Source organism: Salminus brasiliensis, chromosome 1 (assembly GCF_030463535.1).
Source record: "Salminus brasiliensis chromosome 1, fSalBra1.hap2, whole genome shotgun sequence".
NCBI classification, from domain to species: Eukaryota; Metazoa; Chordata; class Actinopteri; order Characiformes; family Bryconidae; genus Salminus; species Salminus brasiliensis.
Window position 1 is genome coordinate 79896421 of NC_132878.1, and position 22787 is coordinate 79919207.

Consider the following 22787-nt stretch of genomic DNA (forward strand, 5'->3'; position numbering starts at 1 on the left):
CAAACGGAGGAAACGGGTGCCATGGATACGGATCACCTGAGCAGCCGCCGTGCCGCTGAGAGGAAGAGAAGAGAGAAGACAGAGGAAGATCCAGTGTCACTACTGATCATATAAGAGTGAAGTCTAATGACTATGGTGATGAATCAAGGAATCAGAGCTGCAAACGACCGTGAATCCTTTATTACTTCACTGTGAAAACAGACAGACTGGACTAGACTTCAAAAGGACCTTACCGAGAACATACGCATGTGGTATAAACCCTGAACTGGCTTTACAGACCCTGCCTATGAATTAGTACTGATGTACTGAGAAGGTCCATTTTCAATCCGTGGCATTTAAATCGAGGTACTGAGCTTAATCCAGTAACCTTGACAGCCCTCGTGTGCATTCACCTCTACTGGCTCCCTCTGACTCTCTCCAGACTGAGTGAATCACTGATAACTGCCTGCTGTTCTGAATGAATTCTACACCGCATCTACACCTTCAACACAGAGAAGGGCGGGGGAGAGATAAACAGAGAGGGAGAGAACAAGGAAGAGTGACAGTAAGAGAGAGAGAGAGAGAGAAAGGGGCAGATAGAGAGGCTGACAGAAACCGAGGAAGAGATTAACCGAGACAGAGAGAGGACGAGAGAGAAAGAGAGAGAGAAAGGGGCAGATAGAGAGGCTGAAAGAAACAGAGGGAGAGATAAACCAAGAGAGAGAAAGGATGAGAGAGAAAGAGAGAGAGAAAGAGGAGAAAAAGAGAGAGAACGAGAGAGAACGAGAGAGAGGGACAAATAGTGAGAATGCCAGAGACGCTGACAGAAATAGTGGGAGAGAAACAGCGAGAGAAAGAGAGAAATAGAGAAAAAGGGAGAGAGCTGTGTAGTAGAGAGGCGGACAAAAATAGAGGAAGAAATACATAGAGCGAGAGAGAGAGAGAGAGAATGAGAAAGACGGAGAGAGAGAGAGAAAGAAAGAGAGAGAGAGAGAGAGAGAGAGAGAGAGAGAGAGAGAGAGAGAGAGAGAGGGAGAGAGAGGGGATAAGAAAGTGTGTCAGAGAGAGAGGGGTAAGAGAGAGAGGGGGGCTGACATAAGGGGGAGAGATATACAGAAAGGGAGAGAACAAGGAAGAGTGACAGTAAGAGAGAGAGAGAGAGAGAGAGAGAAAGAGAAGATAAAAATGTGTGTCTGAGATAGAGAAAGGGGTAAGAAAGAGAGAGAGAGCGAGAGAGAGAAAAGGGTAAGAGAGAGATAGAAAGGGGGAGAGATAGAAAACCTGATCGAAATAGGGGGAAGACAGTGAGGGAGAGAGAGAGAGAGAGAGAGAGAGAGAGAGAGAGAGAGAGTAAGAAAAGGGTAAGAGAGAGAGAGAAAGGGGATAGAAAACCTGATCAAAATAGGGGGAAAACAGAAAGAGAGACAGAGAAAGAGAGAGAGAGGGAAAGGGAGAGAGAGACAGAAAGAGAGAGAGAGAGAGAGAGAGAGAGAGTAAGAAAAGGGTAAGAGAGAGAGAGAAAGGGGATAGAAAACCTGATCAAAATAGGGGGAAAACAGAAAGAGAGACAGAGAAAGAGAGAGAGAGGGAAAGGGAGAGAGAGACAGAAAGAGAGAGAGAGAGAGAGAGAGAGAGAGAGAGAGAGGGAAAGGGAGAGAGAGACAGAAAGAGAGAGAGAGAGAGAGAGAGAGAGAGAGAGAGGGAAAGGGAGAGAGAGACACTTGTGAGTCACAGGCTCACACCAGTCCCATCAGTCCTCATTAATGATTTTTCCACTGTCGGAAAGTATTAACGAACAGAGCAGCTTTAATTCACCACACAGCGGCGCAGTCACCATGACCACGTGAGCGAACTGGACAGGATCCTAATTACACTCCGATCGTAAAACACAGCCAAGCATGCACCTCGCCGGGCACTCAGGAACTTCTGCCCTGAGAACGACATGCCATAGCATCTGTCCATTACTCACACCCTGCTCCTCAGACCCTGAGGAGTGAGTCATCAGATTCCGCACTTCTCTACGCGGCGGAAAACACGTAACACCACCACGATGTTTTTATTGACCTCAAAGACCTCAAATCTAACCGATCAGCCAAGATAAGCAGTAATTTCACTCATCAAAAGAGCGGCTGCTGCTGTTTTTAGCTACGTGACATACGATATGATTTTTTATAGATGACAGAGTGTCGCGCTGTGTCAGACGCCACATCAGCAAGACTGGTTAAGGTTGCTCAAAAACTTGACCCGGTTTTGGGGAAGTGTGTGATTGTTTAGGAATGCAGTTTGCACAAAGCTAACAAATGGGTATAAGCCTTCACTGCTTGTTAGCTAGATTAGCCTTAAAGATCCAGAGAGAAACGAAAGCAGCAAAGTTCAGACACCAATCACGTCTTACATTCAGTGTATTTAGGGTAAACTGTGTACATATGATTTGGTCTTCAGGAGGCTACATGATGACAGAGTGATACTACTGTAAGACTGATGAGGGAGGTGGGGAACACCAGGTCATAGGGACAGTGTCACGCCCGCGCCGCCGCGCCTGCCCCAGGAGGGCATTTAAGGAGGGCTAGCGCAAGCAGCCAGGGCCGAGAATTGACTTTAGTCGACTCTTAGTAGCTCTGGTTATCTCAGGTCAACACTGGGTTGGATCTGGTGTCTTGTAGTGCTGGCATTATCCGTTGGGCTCTCCAACGGCCTCTGCTAATGTCAGCTAAACCTCCTCTGTCTAGGGACTCAAGTGTGGCTGCCGAACCGCTACTGCCTGCTCACCTTCGGTCACAGAGCACCGTAAGGAGTATCAGGGGCTTGTTCATGGGAGTGCGCTGAACTCTCCTCGCTTCGGTTGTGAAGCTCTCGTCTAGGAAGTCAGCTCTGGTGTGCGCTCTAGTTATCGCCTGTGCTCTGGTAAGCTAGCCCCGTCATTGTATCGGTTCTGTTGTTTGGGTTCGGCAGCGGATCCCTCAGCTCCGGAGGTCCAGTAAGTCTCGGAAGCGCCTGACCCGCGCTGTCTTTCTGTTTCACGGTTTTCCCCAGGCACTGCCTGTAGGTTTAGGTTTTCTGTATCGTTCTGGCTCAGCCCTGGCATGCTAGCCTAGCCCTCGTCCCTCACCAGCCACAGGTGTGCTCTTTTGTTTGCCCAGTTTGGTTGTCACATTTGTCTTTTGTTTATCGTTAACCCTGTTAATCTGTTGCTGCTTTTTCCTTGTTTTCTGCCCTGTTTGAGTTAATAAACTCTCTCGCCTTGGTCCATCCCCTGCGAGTGTTCTCCCTCATTGTCTGACCCAGTGGATCATGACAGACAGCAGCTATCCACATCATTTGACTTCATGGATGGTCTAAGCAGGCATGTCCACCATCAGCTACACAATATGCATTAAAGAGACAAAACGGCAGAACTTATCATTGCTGTCCAAGGAATAACACAGATCTGTAAGATGGTGACTTTACACACGAAGGCATGATGCTCTTAACTCTGAATGGAAGTCAATGTAAAATAAAGAGTCACTTAACTCCTTTCTATTGGTCTACTCATCCGGAATTACTTACACAGTGTACAGAGCAGCTACCGGGTTCAAACCATGGAGAAAACTAGAAATGCCTGTGTTATTTTGTTATTGAATAATGTCCAAATATTTGTGGACACCCTTTCTAATGAAAGCATTCAGCTACTTTAAGTTGCACCCATTGCTGACACAGATGCAAATGCACACACATCTTATCTAGTCCCTGTAGAGAGGTATTGCCAATAGAATAGAACTCTTTGGAGCAGATAAACATGAACTTACTGGCAACACGCTTAATGCCAAGCATGAGTTAGAGGGGTCAGAAGACCCCCAGCATTGAGCTGTGGAGCAGTGGAACCTTGTTCTCTGGAATGATGGTTGGTCATCCAACATTCTGACCTCACTAACGCTCTTTTCACTGACTGCAATCAAATCACACCCCACCTCACAGCAATGCTCCACAATCTAGTAGAATGCTTTTCCTGGACAGTAGAGACAGTCCTCCAACAATAGCAGGATAAACCCCTTTTACAATACCCTGTTGTAATGTTGAAAGAAATGGCGAATGAGCAGGTGTCCCAATACTTTTGTCCATATAGTGTATAGTGGAGTTTTTAACTCTAGAAGCGCACAATGTTTAGGCAACACTGGACTCCCTCATCAACCATCTACATTTTACGGCATCTGTAACCCTATAGAAGTAAGTGTTGTTCGATGACTTTTCGGTGATGCTAATAAAATGAAAGCACACAGAGAAGTGGTGCAGCTGTCTAAGCGTTGGTCTTTAGCATAGAAAATTTGTCAGTTTATTTTACAGTGAAGCTACAGCCATCTGTGGCCAAGCTGGCCTATCTCTCTTATTGGGCAGGCAGGATAGCCCTCCCTCTCACAATGGGATGCTAGCCAACATGGATGTCTGTTAGCTGGAGCAACAGTATAAGCAGTCAGCGCTCTAGTTTCCAATGTTGCTGCATTAGCGGCAATCTGAAAAGATATGGCCTGCAGGTGGAATTGGTGGGAATTGGTAATGACGAAGTAAGGGACACAACAGGGCATAAAACACAACAAAGAAACACTGAGTGACTGTAGGTTTGATCCTGCTGGTGCCATCCATGGCCAGGCCTCCAAGAGAGCAGAACTGGCCTTACGCTTTCCGGACTGGTAAGATGGCCTGCCATAATACAGCCAATGTGGGCTTCAGTTAGCTGTCTGTTAAACAGTGTAAGTGTCAGTTCTAAACATGCAGTGGTATTTCACATGACTCGGAAGGTAGCTTCCCTCTCCCAGCTTTTATGATGGGTGGTGGAACTGAAGGGAATTCATTGGGTAATAAAAACTGATTGGTTCAGACGGCTTATTTGCATGTTGCAGCCTTCGCTGATATCAGTAATGCCAAAGGTTTGTGATGACAATTTACAAATGACAGCCTATGCAGCCCTGTTCCACAGACATGTGGATCTGCACCTCTCCGAACCGTTTCACGAACCAATTGTCTATCGGCCGCGGCATGCAAACCCATTTGATATCCAGCAGCTATTGCTGTGTCCTGTGTGGGAAGAGGACGATGACCAAATTCCAGAAACAATTGAGCAGAATATTATTCAGAGCACACGCTCTTCTTCTATTTGCCAATGGCATTCTCTTTTACCGACTTCACTGGAGTAAAGCAAGACCATGTACAGTCACACCAAATTTGGATCCTACATGTGATTACATATGATCTGGAAGAAACATCAGTTCTGGCAAAGTGTTTAATACTTTCTCTAAAAATGTGAAAATACAACACACTGCTCTCCTTATGCTGCGTTATTCGTCTGTAGAAGGATCCTCATCCCCTTACTTACTCTCAATGGATCAATAAGGTTACGCAATGTCTTAAACTAGAGAAGACTCCCCCTTCAAAAGTCCATTCAGCTATTTTGTCACCCTGCAATAGTATTTCTTTTAAATTATAGTGTGTCTTGAATATGTCAAACATCCTGTTGCAGGTTTGTGGGGTGGGTGGAGTGGGTGGGTGTAATGCAGTGGGACTGTTTGTACTTTATCAAAAGGGCCATGACAAAAAAAAAAATGACAGCATCCCGTGAGAACATCTAGAGAAAACGAGGCACTGAAATGGTGATGAAACGGATTACTGTAGAGGGTCAGTGATGAGAGAAGTTCACTCCACAGCTGCCACAGATTCCTCAAGCTAGCTATTCCTTAAAAGAGCTAGAGAGAGGCAGAGTGAGTGTAGATGCACACAGTGTACCCTGTCGAGCTGAAGTACAGCTGCAGGGTTGCATGCCGTTACATAACAACAACAACAAAAAATTGCCGCCGCCGTCCTTGCCTTCATTACAGTCTTAACCGAATGTGCTGCTTTTCACAGGAAAGCTTCCGATCGCTTGTCCTCCTGTGAATGTGCGACCCATTTGCTACTGAGTGGAAAAGTATTCATTAAAGATGCCCAGTGCAGCCAATGCTAGCCTCTATCCTCTATTTCTCTTCAGAATAAGAGCTGGAATATTACAGCTACACCATATATTGCTCGCAAAACGTTATCGCATCACAGACCTTTGTAGTGCTAATATTGCTGAAGTGTGCAATGTGCAAACAAGCCTCTACCTCCACGGGTTTTGTTTAGCCTAATCTTTACTATGATATTGTCAGGCCCTAACTTGTACCTTCACTTGTGGCAAAATATTGGTGATGTTCATTCTTATGTAAACAAACAATCAAGTAAACACAATATGCAATAATGAAGGACAGCAAAAACTACTGAGGTCATCTCTATATACTGTGCAATAAGTGGGTCAGGTTACTATGGTGACAGGTTACAATATTTCTATTAATGATGCAAGCCACACCTTAAACATGTTTTTCAATATACTGAAGTGGAACAAAATATGGAACAAAATAATTGCGTATTTTCTCCATACTGCACAACCCTAATCAGTATATCAGATCAGTACCTTAATCAGGACTCCGCCCACAGTTCCAAATAAGGGCTTTCTCCTCATTGCTCACGATTCACGGACTGGGGTTTCTTAAGCCCAGTCCACAGACTGGAAGGTGCCGTGAATTAGCCTTGTCGTAACTACGTTGTTCAGTGTGTTCCATGGTTTCTGCCAGAATGTCAGATATGAGCAAAAAGAAATAGGATGTGGCATGCACCACAACGTCACTGCGCTTATCACCTGTTAAATCAACTACACGCTGAACTAACCTTCAAGTTCAATGAGACTACATCAGTGACAGTACACAGAACTGTAATCTGTCTCAGGGGTGTAGCAAATGAGGCCATGAAGCTAGCTGTCCAATGTGGTGCTACAAGCTGAAAGCTACACCACTGGAGAAGAGCTTGAAATGAGCCATGAAATAAACATGAACTTAAAACCACTGGATTGGTAAAATAAGTGCATAGGGGTCTACCGATCCCTGATTGAGAGCAGACTGTTTGAGAGCCCCTGTTCTTACTAACCACAGATATGCAGATGTTGAGGGTTTGGATGAACTAAAGGCATTCCCACAATTCATAAAACTGAATTCAAAGATCCAAGATGACATTTCGGTATGAGTGGGTATCAGTATTGGGCTGATATCAGCAGAAAATGCCGGATGGAATACTGAAGGGAAAAAACAATAAATCCGATCCAATTCAGCCTGAAAGAGCACACGCTCACAATGTGTGACATGATGCTGTTAGCTGTGTGTTTCCTCCTGTGCAATAGTAGACTGATCATAATAGACTACTTTCAGAGGCATATCTAAAGTGAAGTTCTTCAATAAAAAAAATCATTTTAGTCATTATATGCTTCCCTGGACCACCAGTGATCTTTAAAATTCATCACTGCTACAAGTCAGGAGTTAGGCCTGGGACAATAACAGTTTTTTTGGACACTTTATTGTCCCATAATTGCATTATTACACTATTGTTTGTATTGTCATGTTAAAAACAGTTTATGCCACTGATATAATGGTCCCACATAGGAGCTGTGGAAACCAAGTCCATTTGGACTTTGGCCATTTTCACTAGCATACTTTTTTAACAGCCCCAGGAGCACTGGCTCTGAGAGTCTGGTACGTTTGGTCAAGGGTGAAAGCTGTTTTCGAGCCCCAGAGAATCAATCTCTGGTCTTCCTGAAATCGTTCTCCTACAGAAACGATTCCTTGTTTGCAGGGGATCCTGCACGGTAAAATGCCATGACTCCATAACATTTGAGTGTTTGCATCCACGGAAAATAATAAATGGGTGAACCTGAATCCTACCATTTAGCAAGAATGTGCACAGGAAAGTGATATGTAATACTGCACACGTTCGAATGGAATTCTTTGGTGTGGAAGCAAACCAGTAATAACGAGCCCAGGTATCGGTCCTGGGTGCAGACTTGTGCATTCAGGACTATCTTCCAATCGTTCTGGCTGGAATTATGCAGTCTTTGGGGAGAAAAAACTATTAGCCACAAGTAACTTGTACCTTTACTAAATATTGCAAAATATTGGTGATGTTCATTCTTATGTAAACAAACAATCAAGTAAACACAATATGCAATAATCAAGGACAGCAAAAACTATTGAGGTCATCTCTATATACTGTGCAATAAGTGGGTAGCGTTACTATGGTGACAGGCCAAGGTATCGTACGATATTTCTATTAATGATGCAGGCCACACCTTAAACATGTTTTTCAATATACTGAAGGGTGTATTTGGGTGTAATATGTATATTGTGTATTTGGGTGTAATCACAATATGGAGCAACATAATTGCACAGCCCTAACCAGTATATCAGATCACTACCTTAAATTCCCACCCTTCCAACACACTGTTCGTTATTTCCATTAGAGAATCATTCATCTGGTTTAATATTCAACTCTTTTTTTATTTTTCAATTATGCCAAACACATATTTATCCCAAAAAACACAGATTTCACCATGTGTCTTTTTCTCTATTGTTTTTCAAGCCTACCAAACGTTAACAAAAGCTCCACTCCTGATGTCTGAAGTGTCTGGAAATGGCTCTCAGCAGGGTGTGTGAGTAGCCACTCTGCATTAGTGCCTGTTGAGGTACTACTGCTCTCGGAGTGATGTTAGCAGGCATTGCTGTGGTGTTTCATCACCAGTCCTGCAATCGGCTGTAGTCCCATTGACCTGGGAAAAGCACAGAGGGCCGGATGAATAACTCACAGAGCTTCCGTCCCGCAGTCGTGGCAGTTATGTATTTCCATGCTCATCTACGTGCGGCAATACCCAAACTGAAACACCGAAAGCATGAATTGTTTAGAAATCAGGAAGTTATTATGGTCTGTTCTTTTTTTGTTCCTTTTCTTTCAATGCTGCTCTCAGTCAGAACAACGACAAAAAAAAAAAAACACTACTTCCTCCACCGTAGCCTAGCAACAGGCCTGGCAGGCGGAGGAGGTTGAACATTTTCACACTTTTGGCCAGACAAGCTCATCTCTTTGCTGAGACATGCGACCTACCATGACCCTCTCAGATCCATCTCTACAGTACGGAGAGAGGTGAGAGGTTTTACAGTCTCTCAGCTCCCCTCCACACACAGATGACTCAATCAACAGAACAAATGTACTGAATGACTTTGTGGAACGAGACAGAACGGGTTGTTCCTTCTGTGCAGTAAACCGACTAGCGCCGTCACAACACAAGAAATCTGACTTCGGCACTGATATCAAGTGTAGGATCACAATGTTCAATATCAAAACCCCTGTAATTACAACCATGAAAACAGCTGTTCGTCTGAACGCTGTGCACCGGCATGGACGAGATGGCTGGGCCAATGTTAGCGGAAAATGCTGGATCAGATATTGGAGGAAAAAATATCGAATGAATCGGATCCAATCCTGTTACATATGTAGCCTCAATGTGACGCTGTTAGCAGTGTATTTTCTTGCAGTGTGTTTGAGTGAGTAGTTTTAGATGCTCTTCTCAACACTGTGTAGCATTTTTAATAACATGCTGATGCTCCACTGGCGTGTAATAAGGATAATAGCGTCTATATTAAAACAAATGTATTACATTTGCATCTCCAAAGGTATGGCAGGCATTTTATTCCATGCCATTTCATCACACAAATTTCAGCAATATTTTTTGAGCAGTTGTCATTTCTTTAAGTAAATGCTCTAAATAGAAAATATTTGTATTCGGAATTTAGGGGAAATGTTGTCCATGGTTAATAAAATGCATTGCAAAAGTTAAATTCTCCTAAACACATTTCCTATAAATAGTAAAATCAGAGAAACTGGTCTCTTATTTTTTTTCCCATAACCATATATTTGTGAGTCATATTTGTGTAAAACCCTGTAAAAATGCTTTCAGTGAAAATTCTGTATCTCGCAGTTTGTCCAGAAATGCATGTGTAAAGACTAAGGGGAGATCAGGGGCAAAACTTATTTTTAGGAGCTAAAAAATCTGATAACTAATAATATCAGCAGCTAAACACCTAAAATGTCACACTGCAGGTCTTTTGAGGTTTTGGGGTCTGCTTAGAACGTCTTTAGATCTTATTCATTTGCGTGTCATGACATTACACCCATGTCGAAGCGTGGATTTAGATTTAGACATTTTAGCATGATGGATTCACTGGTTCTGCCTCTACCACTATCATAATAGAATAGAACAAATATGGAGTTCCCCAGTGATAAAGCCACTGCAATCCCGGTAATGTCACATCCAAAGCATGCTAACTGTATAATGTCTGAATAGGCAGAATACAAGGTCATGTAGTGCCAGGGAATTAGCCTGCTTAAATAATTACTGAAGGTACACACAGTTAAAACGCTGAATCATTTACCCACTTATGGTTTTGAAAAATCATGTTCAATACACAGATTAAATCCTTCTCGGCTGACCCTGAGCCTCACAGCGGACTGCAGAGAGAGAGGGAGCACCAAGGCAAGTCCAAGGACCAGCATGCTTTGAGTAACCACTGCTTAAAGGCCTGGAGCACAGAATAAAAACACAAAGGCAGCCGAGCACCATTGACAAATGGCCTTTCTGTCTCAGGGCTACAGCACAGAGTTTGTCGTGGTGCGAAAAAAAATTAACAATCTTTGAAAGCATTCGTGGTGAAAAGAAATGGAAGTTGAGTGCGGGGAGAGCAGGCTGTCACCTCCTTTTTATCTGCTAGTATTTCTTTCTACCTTCCTTCCTTTCTTCCTTTCTTTCCTTCACAGCGGCTCACTTTCAAATTGCGCCACATGTGAGCTGGAGACATGCGGCCCTGACGCAGCACACTCTGACCCAGAATCCATTTCTACCTCGCACGGGGCACCTTTTTAATGGCTCGCCTTAGTCTCCCAAGATGGCGCTCCATCAGTAAAAGAGCCACAAGGGATTCAGCGCAAGGACACAAGGAGCAAATCAAAAGCTGCCTTGCTGCCCGTTGTGGTCAGCCAAATATAGCTGACAGCACAGCTTGGTGGAGATTCTGGTCCGTCGGTAGAGCATGACCTGCCCCGGCCGTCCCGTAACTGCCTACGCTGGCTTGTAGAAGTGCAGTTCAAATCAAGTGACCGACTGATGATGTCAGAAATGATGACAAATACTACACACTCATAAGTGCTGTGCAAATGTTCATGTTATCATATTACAGTTATACAAATATTGGTCCAGTGTTAATTATCAGTTATCAGTTTTACTAGTATTGATAACGAACAGTTAACTGCAGTGTATGTAATTTGCTGGGTGCTCCCTATTGTGTATTATAAGAGTGTCCGAATACTGTAATACGGTCCAAAATACATAATATACTGTAATAATAGCTAAAATGACCAGTGACCTAAATACAAAGTTCTGAGCATTATGCTGATTTTGCATTATAAAAAACACATTTCAGGACAAAACCTTCCCTCAAATCATCTGTACAACAGAGTCTTAGGCTTTAGGGCAGCCATGCGTGCTGAGAGCTGCCATGAAGGAATTGTCAGAAGCAGCAGAAAGATTTAGTCAGTGGTTCTGGCTAAGAAGGGCTGAGGTCAGGTGGGGAAGGGCAGCGTGAGACTGACGGTGCAGTATGGTGGGAAATATAGGCAAGCTTGGGGGGGGGAGTGGGCCTGGGACACCAGACTTCACTGTTGAGCCTTGGTGGGCTTAATTCAGCGAAACTCTGACGAAGGGAGGTTTCTACCTGATGACCCCTGTGAGGAGCTTGCAATGTGTACTGGTGAAGGGACTATTAGGTGTGGGATCTTGTCATCTTCCTTGCCCCATTTAAAGCATTGCTGGTTGGATCATGAATGGTCACAGCAACCTTTATTGATGTAGGATCTTGTCATCATTTTGGTGTAGTTAAATATGTAATGATATGTGAAAGTGTTGCTGGTCAGATCATAAACAGCCATAGGAACATACTTGATAGAGCCTGAGATATAGTGGGTGAGTAGGGTATAGGGGAAAAGAATGGGCTGAGCCCTATGTGCTAATTATGCAGAAAACATGACATATGGAATTAGCTATGCTGACTATCATTTTTCTTAGATGAATTAGATGAATTAGATGAATGTCATCCGATGTTATTGAGTACTGTCTTGCTCTAGTGGTCAGTCAGATTGCTTGTGTTTGCCGGGCTAAAGGACTAGGTGACGTGAACAAAAGCATGATCTGACCGGGGTAGTCCTACAGTAAGAAGCAGCCATGCTCAGATTAACCTATTTCTGAGGCTGACTTCAGCAGACGCCACTAGTGCACGGAGCTGTTCCCGTTACGCAACAGCAGAGTGAAGCTGGGTCAGGCAAAGTAGCCCACTCTGTTTAACGACCCAGTCTCAGCACAGATAGCCATCACGCTTGACCAGGGAAGCACAATAGGACATCCCCCTAAACCGTCCATGCACGGCACAAAGCACACAACCTAACACATTATGCTTATTCTGCCCTTTATCTTAGTTACAGTTCGTACACTATGCAGACAAAAGTATTGGGACACCTTCTCGTCCACTGCTCGTTCGTTTCTTCTGAAATCAATTGTATTAAAAAGAGTTTATTCTGCATTTGTGTGTTGGAGTAACTGTATCTTCTGTCCAGGGAAAGCTTTCTTGACTAGATTATGGACTGAATGCGGTCAGCCTCATTCCCACCTCATCCCCACCTCATCCCAAAAATGATTAAATGAAGCACCATCGTTACAGAGAACTCAATGCTGGGGGGCTGTATACTCCTCTAGTTCACAAACATTAGACCATGTAATGTAGCTGTCAATTCTGATATTGGGACCAAAATAAATCTGATTAAGATTCACAGTGTGAGTCATCTTCCTCCAAAAGCAGGTGACAGTTACATGCTGGCAACTGTGAAAAAAAAACCTGGATTGTGGCAGATTCTAATTCACACCACTGGCTTCAGAAAACAAGTCGGCGCACAGCAAGAAAGGGCTTAAAAGTGTCCTAGAATGGAAAACTGTATTTATGATTTTTTGTTGAGTTTGGTACCCGGAACTGCCATTGCCTGTAAAGAACCACAAACAGAGCTGTAAAACAGGGCAATTCCAAAACCCCAGGACTGTTACCTAAGGGTCTTGAGTTATTCACCCCTGCCCCCTCTTCCCACATGGGAAGGCTAAAAGCCTGTGAAGCAGTTAGATAGGCTAAAAGCTAACGCTAGGCCGACCAGAGAAGGAACACTAGCTGACCAGAAGCACCACTGCGATTACTGCGATGCTCGCAAGCCTGTGGAGCCACTAAATAGGCTAAAATTCAACCAGGCCGACTGCGTACAATCTCTTCAGCTAGCTTCAACTGTACACCACTCCGACTGGACACCAAGAGGACAGACACACTATCTGATAAAACATGGTTGAGGTGTAAACAAAGTCATGTAAAGTGATACTATGTGAAATGGTGCATTGCAGAGAAATGTCCAGACTTGGTTAGAACCAGGGGTCATGATATCTACAGTTGAACATACACCCATTTTATTCACTATATAAAACCATCAGTGACCCTACACTTGTGATCTGGGTTTATATGTACTGTTGTTGATGGCAAACTAGCAGTAAATCTGAAAAATTGAACTTTCTTTGAGGACTTCACCAGACCACAGTATGAGCGTGGTCTTCAAATAAAATGGGTGACTGATCTCACAGATCTAACCGAGTTTGCAGCCCATATATATATATACTGTAGATGCAAGCTCCCACATTCCTCCCATCCAGCGCCTGTCACCTTTCTGCTTCTCCGCTTTGGCGCTGTGCTGGCAGTTCAGGGTACCGGTGGGCGATACAGAGCGCATATCCCCGGCTACAGTGCTTTATTGGGACACCCCTTCTATTTCGGCACCCAGTTGCTAAAAATTCCGAGGTGGCGCGGAGAGGTGCTGGGACGATGGGGCACGCAGGGGGCAGCTGCTCCATCAGTCGTGGCTTGAGCTTTAGCTCACCGGGTTTAGCTGTAGCTTCAGCTCACCAGGTTGCTCATACTCAAAGAGAGGCAGAGCCTTGTGATTGGTGAGGGGAATGCTGACGTGTACCTGTCCCACTTTTAGGACTGCCTGTTCTACATCGAGAGGAGATCAATACTGGTGAAATGCAGCAGACACTGGAGGCCCTGAGGAGCCAGATTAACTTAATTACATAGAAAACCTAAAACGTAGGTTCCAGGGGCTTTAGGAGAAGAAACCAGATACCAGAAAACTACTAGCTATGCCAGGTGTGTAAACCTTTAGATAGCATGGGCTAGTCCACTCTGACTTTCTTTCCGTCTTACAATGATCAAATTTAGCACAAATGCAGAAACACTGATGGAATTTCCTTTAATCCGTGTCATTTGGCAATTTGCTTCAGCTCGAAAGCTCTAACCTAATTAGGAGTGAATTAAAAAAAGGGGAGAAAAGGGGCAAGAAACATCTCGCCGGAGCCAATTAAAGACCTTTCATACCGTCATTATTGTTGTTTTAAAAACATCATTCATCATTTAGCACACCCGCTTCACCCTGATTCTCGATTTCGGAGCCTGTTTTTTCTCAAGCATGCTACGGATTCAGCTAGAAATGACCAGCTGCAGCTTAAATGCACCAGCGTAACAAAAAAAACACTAAAAGAACTAAAAAAGCAAATCTCCAATTTCAAAATTAGCCTATTTATCACTGCACGCAACCTCACACTGCACACTGTTCTCCAGAATCTCTCATGCTGCCGCAATCTGCATGTGGAACAACATCCACTTATGAATGAGCAAGTCTGTTTTATGTCTTTTTTTTATTTGGGCTGATTAGCCCACGGCGCAGAGCACAGCGCTAGCTCGGCTGCTCTTTCTTGTTAGAATACTCTGAGAATTAAAGACGCAGCTCTCCTTTCAGTGGTTCAGGGCACTAAAAATAAGGCCGGGTTCTCTAAAGGGAAAGCTCGCGCAGCATCTGAATTCAGAGGAGCATGCAGAGCACAAAAATGCCATGAGATGGAGGAGCAGGGGGAATAGACAAGGTCTGCTTCAGCTGCCATGTTGACATCAATTTATACATTCCACCGCCTGCTGATCCCCTCTCTCCAGCCATTCCTCTCCCCCTTCTCCTCTCTCGCTTGGTTTAGAGAAGGACATGCATGTATGGGCCTGCCAGTCCCTTCACATCAGCTGGTAAATAGGTATCCCTACAGTTCTGCTATGCCTCTCATGCTTACTGCAGTTTTCCATTGTGCATCCAGAACCTCTAATTCATGGAGCATTGCCCATATTTAAATTTTGTCCAAAATATTCTCAGAATGTAGAATTGTATATCATGAGTTCATCGTTTCACCGCTGTGTATAATAGCACTTATTAATACCTGCAAAGTGTTCTTCTGCTCTTTGTCTTGCATGTTAAAATAATACTGGTGGATATTGACAACTCACAGTTTTACTGAGGATGTCCTAAACTGTACACAGTGCCATACAGACGTCTCTTCCTACAAGCGTGAAATCCATCTTCGGGAAAAGGCTTAAATTTAACCAGAACAGCTGTATGGTGTTACATAGGATATCCATTTACCCAACATGTAAAACAGTTGTAATAGGTTCATGTGTGTGAATAATAGGGTTAATGTCTTGCTATTCAGACCTCATATGTCTTGCTAGTCCAGACCTCCACATCACTAAATGTGAACCTCTAAGACAGTTCAAATCAGGAGGAGGGTATGTCCTACACTAATCTGTGTCCGGTTCCTCTAAACAGTTGCCTCCAGATCTCTCTGGACTCTCTTTCAAATTTGAGTTTGAATGATATTAACACTAAAATGCTTTCAGAAACCGAGCTCTGACTAAGCTCCGATATTCCAGGGCCCACAGATCCGCAAGGCACTGAGAAGGAGACAGATGGAGGGAGGCTGCGCTCCTCCTCAGCACACAGCCTTAAGAGGTGGGCTGGAGGATCCTCAAAGAGAAACACTAACACTTGTTATAGTTCAATTAAACCCTCCATCCTGCTGCCTTCGTTTCGTAATCCTGCTGGTGCTCGGGGACAGCTGATGTTCTCTGGGGTGTCACTGTTAACAGAAATAGGTCAATGTCATCTGAAATAACTTCTGAAAACCGCCAGGCTCTTGACTGACTGCTTTGCTCATGTTGAAGTCTCAGCGGCAATCCCATCGCCTTTCATTCTCTGTTCATACATCTTATGGCCTGAACTTTGCCTGCCGAGCTCCACGCATCTACAGTATCATAAGAGACGAAATGATGGTGGATGACACTGAGAGGGTACGCAGTCTGCGGCCGCAGTGACCCGCTGAATGACTTTCTCTTAAGGTTTACATTACAGCAGTCTACAGCTAACCAGTTAAACAGTCTGCCCCTCGATACAAAGCCTTCAACACCTAATCTTAGCACTTTAATCAATGTAGGACAGTGAGAAAACCTCATTACTGACAGTGGGAGAGGGCACAAGGGGTCATGATAAACCACATATACTTTTCATTGACTTTTCATTAAAGACCTGGAAGAAAACGGAGAATGGCTGTGGATATACAGCTTCCTGGGGTGCATGCATGCTTGAATATTCAATTAGAGGTGCCAGTATTAAAATACTCAAAGCACTACTGGGGTATTTATTACGTCTTGGGCCAAATGGCCAGTCTATTGGCTTTTTTTATTTTTAAAAAACAAAATCTTTAAAATGTGTGTGTTAGATTTTGCAACCACGAAGCATGAGTGCCTTTATATTAGCGTGCTGTCATTGATCTGTTATTATGGATATGAATAGCACAGGTGCTGCGTTTCTTTCACTAATTAGGCTACTAACTAACTATTCTAGCTGGGGCTCTAAGGCGGTCTAAGGTGCTACTATTATGGCCCGGGGGTTGCGAGTTCAAATCCCCAACCATGACGCTTTGCCATCAGCAGCTGGAGTCCAAGACAGCACAATTTGCCATGGGTAGAACTCCTCTAGCTAATGTTCGCTATGCCTGTATTTTTACAATGTTGCAACATTATCTACTCAGGAAAAAAAGACCTTGTGTAGAATAGGATAAGTCCTCACTAGCACTTAACATTTCTAGAATAGCTCTGTTAGCACATTAGCTAAACTAAAGAGTAGTTAACCAAATAAGCATTTAGTAGTTATTTCAATTGTTGTAAAGTTCTAAATTGTTTGTAGTATTTCAGTACTGAAACTGTCCTGAATTTTATGAGAGGTGTGCAGTTTTACTAGAGTGGATATTTGGCTTGAATTAGTGTAGAGCTGTTGGGTTATTTTTCGGAGGGGATAACGCAGGTGGTAGGAGGCTAAAACAGAGGAATCCATCAGAAGATTATTTTTTCAAGAACTGCTGAGGAATTGATTTTCTTACATTTTCAGACCAGCTATTGAGCTAACAGAGCTACATGAGCTAACCAATATCCTAATCGCTAACGGGGATCAGTCATGGCATTTTCTCGCTAGTTTGCCAGAGAAATACATTTTCATTGCGTCTGATCTGTAGCAATTACGTTTTTTTCTCAGTTATGTAAGAAACAAAGTCCACAATTTCAAAATTATATTTGTATTCAATTTAATTTCAGTATGGAAGTTTACTTTTTTCCTTAAAAGTGTACTGTACGACTGTATGCTCAATACTTTTTCGTCACTTTACCTAGAAACTGAAAGTTCCAGAATTCCTCTGCTTGTTTCAACGAGCTACATTAACATTTAGTTAACATTTTAATCCGTAAAACATTCATGACAGCCTTAAGCCAAATACCCGCTTCCAAACCCTATCTAGTCTCATACTGCGGCAAGAAATTCAGGGAAAATGTCTCAACAAACATTCTGGGTGCATCTGTTGGTGTGACACAGGTTTGCCCGTGTGTGAGAGGATAATAGAGTGGGTGAAGGATCGCTCTTAGAAACGCCTTGAAGCGTAAGAAAACACATGGGTCCTGACACGCTGCGGCATTCCAGGCATTCAGAGCAACTGCGCAGGCACTGCTCTGACAGGTAAGTACGAATCTGACAGCAGAACTTCTGAAGCTAAAAGCAAACAGGGACACTACACTTCTTCTCTTAACCCTCTAATGTTGAGGCAAAAAGCAGCGGTTTCTGCCTTTTTATCGGCTCTTCTCCTTTAAAACAGTGATTTCATAATGCTTTTGTAGCTGTCGTTTGATTTTATGAAGAAACGTAATAAACACGATCTAAAAAGCTTTTCATTTTCATCATTGTGAACCTTCTGAAGCTTTATTACTCTCATTAAGGGATAGTAAATGGTATAAAAACACACTGTTCTAGGGAATCATACTGAGACAGAGCTATCCACAGTGGGAGACTGACCCGAAATCAGGTGTTAAAAGTGCTTAATACTTCTAAAGGCAGCATCACAGAAAGCTATTACACTAAATACGCTGCCTGGTGCCTTATTGTAGGTATTGTTGTACTATGAGTTTAAGGTAAGATTTCAGATTTAATTTTCTTTAAATTCATTACATAAACCGTACAGTACATGCAGGGTGTTGTAAGGTGTGGCGCAACAGATAACACCACCACCTACCATTGCGTTACAACAACACCATGTGGGAGACCAGGGTTTGATTCCCGGTCTGGGTGACTATGCTGCGCTACACCAATAAGAGCCCCTGGGCAAGACTCCTAACACTACATTGGCCCACCTCTGTAATACGAGTAACCTTGTAAGTCGCTCTGGATAAGAGCATCTGCTAAATGCCATAAATGTAAATGTAAGGCAAGTAGCCCCCAATCTTTTGGATTTACAACTAATTAATCAGTAAAATCTGGCAGGTTCAGGTCCATTGGTTATTTTGGATAACAAATAAACTGGCTGTTGTTGCACTGTAGGCATAGTGAGCCCTGGTTCCTATCACCACCACTGTAAAGAAATCTGTACGATTCTCCAAAATGACACATTCTTCCTCAAAACACCCTGTTTTCGTATCTATATAATCAAGCTGTGAAGTTTTTGATGCTACTTGAACTTGAAAAAAAGGAATTAAGTTTTTTCAAGCATTTTCATGTGTGTGCACTCACTGAAACTAGCACAGTGCATCCAACAATAAAGGAAGCATTGAATACCAATTCCACATAACTATCCAACCTGGACAAACACGCAGCAGCCCAACTACTCGGGGGGCAGATTTTAAAGAAGTTAACTGGACAGAGACAAAGTTTCTTAGTGTATCGGAATGATGACAGGCTAGGCAACGCAATGTAAACCGGTAATGTGTGACTGAGTGTGAAGCGGTTGTAATCATATGGTACTAATCATGCAAACAGCACGGTCTTAAAGACAGCTAAATCAGGCCTGGTAAAAGCACTTACCTTGTACACTTGTCCATATGTCCCATTTCCTACAAGCTCCACTAGCTCAAAAATGCCCGCAGGGTCCTGAGGGGAGAAAATGAAAAAACAAAAACAAGATTAGCCACCATTATCTTCCTCACACAAGCATCGAGGAGATTTGCTAGATAATCCACAGCATGAAGATGCTGCTGTATGTGCGCTCTTTTTGCATACAAGGAAGGAAATGCACATTTAATTACACTTCAACACGTTCTACTGTGATTACAATTACAATGCTGGTAGATAGGCCTAATTAAGAGCCCTTAAGCTTGTCTGGATTCCTATGATTAGTCTACTTAAGGCTGAATTATAAGAGTCAGAAGAGTCATTATCACACTAGAACATGTTCATCTTATGAATTTCAGTTTTTTAGATTTCCTTTATACCCCAAATATGTTTTGTGGTTTATTAATAATATACTAATTATATGAGTAATTAGGGTATAAATAAACTGAATGACACCATTCAATTATAGGGATGTCCCCTTTCAGGTTTTAGCTTTACAATGCAATATAGTTATCTGTGTGTTTCCAAAATATAGTTCAAGTCACACAATTTAGGTAAGGTATGATGGTTATTAATGCTGAAGTAAACTTTGTTTTTTGAGTAATAATTAATGTAAATATAATAATATCAGATATATGTTTGTTTTTTGTCGACTAGTGAAATAACTGTGTCCAGTGGATCGGATTGGGACATTCCAATTCCACACATTTTTAACACTATTTTTGTTGTTAGTATAAGTTGTTATATAATTCAACCTCTTTCAAAAACTGTAAACAGACATTTTATTACACTGCATCAGACAGTACAGGAACTATATGATAAGAGAAATACTCCAGTCCTTTTTACCCAGATCTATATTTGCTATATTACCACTATATTACCATCATTTCCATGTGTTTCCCTATATTCAAAACCCACTGACCCAACAACACCGTACTGTAAGTCAACGTGCAGTTACAGAACACTCCACAGTATGATACCAATGCAGCAAATAGGTTGGAAAATGAAGGAGGTTGTAAAATTCTGAAATACTCCTTTAGGCAAAACAGGAGCCATGTGTTTTACTGTGACTTGGCATCAAAACTGACACCACACTTCCCCTAGTCTCTTTTTACTAACCACACAAATTGGCGTAATGAGTCAGCTCAGGCTTTAAGACCACAAACATGGGACCTGAACGACTACTGATCTGAAAGAAAGGTAAAGTTGACAGCACTCCAATCTTTCACTGACCGATTCCATTCGTCAATACACTGTAATGGGAGTCAATGGTTCCCTTCAAGCAGATGGGAGAAAAAAATATGACATCAGGGCCTCTTGTCAAAAGGGAGCTCGAGTAAAAAATAGTCAGCAGCATTTGCATCGGCACGCACCGAAGCAGTTATCACAGCTGACAGAGCAGCGACGTGCATCAGCGAGCATGAGGCTCATGAAAAATCAGTAAATAAATAATGCAGCAAACCTCTAACAATGAGTATGAAAAGACAAGTTGCCATGGCAACCCAACAATAGCTGCCATTCACGTCACCGGAGGGGGAATCTTTTTAAAACTTGGCATGCTGCACCTATTCGAGACCATTCACTCAGGGAGGAGGAAGATGATGACAGTGATAGAACCCAATGCAAACTAAAGCTAGAAGCTGGAAGATAGCTAATAGAGTAAGCCTGCAGGACAGCTCGTCTAATGTGTGGGTTGCCCAATATTGAGGTTCCGCAAGTGTGATGATATCGTTAACAAATCTGTTGATAAAAACACTATTTGAAATAATAAATAAAGTGATTTACTTAAATAAATGTCCAATATCTGTAATGAAAATAAAAACTCCTTTACATAAAATATTCACATATTAATTAACATTATTAATCTTAACTTCCCCATACATGATGATATGGTAAAGTAATGATATCCCCATAATGATATGGTAAAAAATATATATAATTACAACATTTCAAGACATTTTTCATGATACACATTATGTATCACGATAAATGTGACCACAGACTAAATACATCAGCAGCAACAGATTCTTAAAAACTACCATTCAGACACTCTCCTGTACTGATTACAGCCATTTTCATAAAAAATTGCTTCACTTCATCTAATTAAACCAGTCTAGTTATCGTGTTGGTAATGAAACCTGTTGATCAGTCAGCTGATCAGTCGATATTAAGAACTAACAATATCCTCCATATGCTTAGAAAAGCAATATTGTGTACCATGATACACTAAAATATTGTCATACTGCCCAGGCCTACTCTGCCTATAACTGAAGAGTTTACTTGTCTTGTCCACATTAGCCTTCATTTATCCATTAGCCCTAGCTTAGCTTAGCCACAGCCATGTCTGTTAGCTAAAGCTATATGTACACATTCACATTCAGTCCACATCACACCTCATCACGCACCCCTAGTGATTAATAATGTGCCATTCTCTGCCATTGTTAGACTAAAGAAATGTAATGTTCAATTGTTTTAAATGAGGTTATTATTGCAGTATATATATATATATGTTTTAGTGTCTGTTCCAAGAAATCAAATCTCAGAAACTTAAACACTGTGATGTGATGTCTATACGAGGAAGTTGTGCCTCAGCGATTAGAGATCTGGGCTACTGATGACAAGGTCATGGGTCCACTGCTCCACTGTTGGGCCCTTGAGCAAGGCCCTTCACCCTCTCTGCTTCCCGGACACTGGCGTTGGGTGTCCACCGCTCTGGGTGTGTGTGTTTACTACCACAGATGGGTAAAAAGTGGTACCTTTTACCACCCACTCGATCCACACATAACCCTTATAGCATAAGCATATACAGAACATGATAGGGCATGAACTTTCTCCTACATCCCCCCTCAGGAGCTCAAGATCATGCTTAACCGTGAGGGCTTCTGGACACAAATGAGAAAAGCATGAGCTCTCCTTCTGCTCTGATAGACTGCTGAAAGATCTCAGAGATGTAGGAGACAGATTTATAAGAAATGAGATGATGAATTTTATTCAGCTGAGACAGAGGTGAGATCAGTCGGACCCAAACATAATTAAGCAGTCTGTGAAGACACTATTCTGATCAGCGTAAGAAACCTGGGGTTGTTTCTCAGGAGCCGGAGTCTCACATTGACCTCAAACATTAGACTTAACCATGTCTAGGAGAAATAATGAGACTAAGAGGAGATCTTATCTAGAATATGACTTTCCTCTGGGCACTGAGAACCATAATTTCCACAAGGAGCCAACCCTGCCTATATATCTATCTATCTATCTATCTATATATGAAATGATCATTTCTGCTGCTCTTTTTAGTGTAAGAAAGTTGGCAGTCAATATCTGTCCATCAAATATATCAGCACTGCTCAACTAAAACCAACTAAGTCTGTTTCATGTTTGACTATATTTAATCATAACAGCCCATATCGACTATCTGTATTTTAGCTCCTTGAAATTAGTTTCAGTAGTGCTCACAAAATGTATATATTTTCAGCCTTACTCTCCAGGTTTACCATGAAGGAGGTCTGCAATATCATTACATTAGACAGACGGGTCTTTCTTCTCTTTCTCTTATTCTGTGGACAGCTGAC

General features: G+C 42.6%; 1 protein-coding gene across 9 annotated transcripts in view; it reads right to left on the reverse strand.

The window, feature by feature from the left end:
- tnikb (TRAF2 and NCK interacting kinase b) overlaps positions 1-22787 on the reverse strand; it is a 90451-nt gene that overhangs the window by 50935 nt on the left and 16729 nt on the right. For all 9 annotated transcript variants that reach the window (XM_072690502.1, XM_072690494.1, XM_072690456.1 and 6 more), the window contains exon 2: positions 19192-19257. In XM_072690502.1, coding sequence (XP_072546603.1) covers positions 19192-19257 — 66 coding nt within the window. The remainder of the gene's footprint in view (positions 1-19191; positions 19258-22787) is intronic.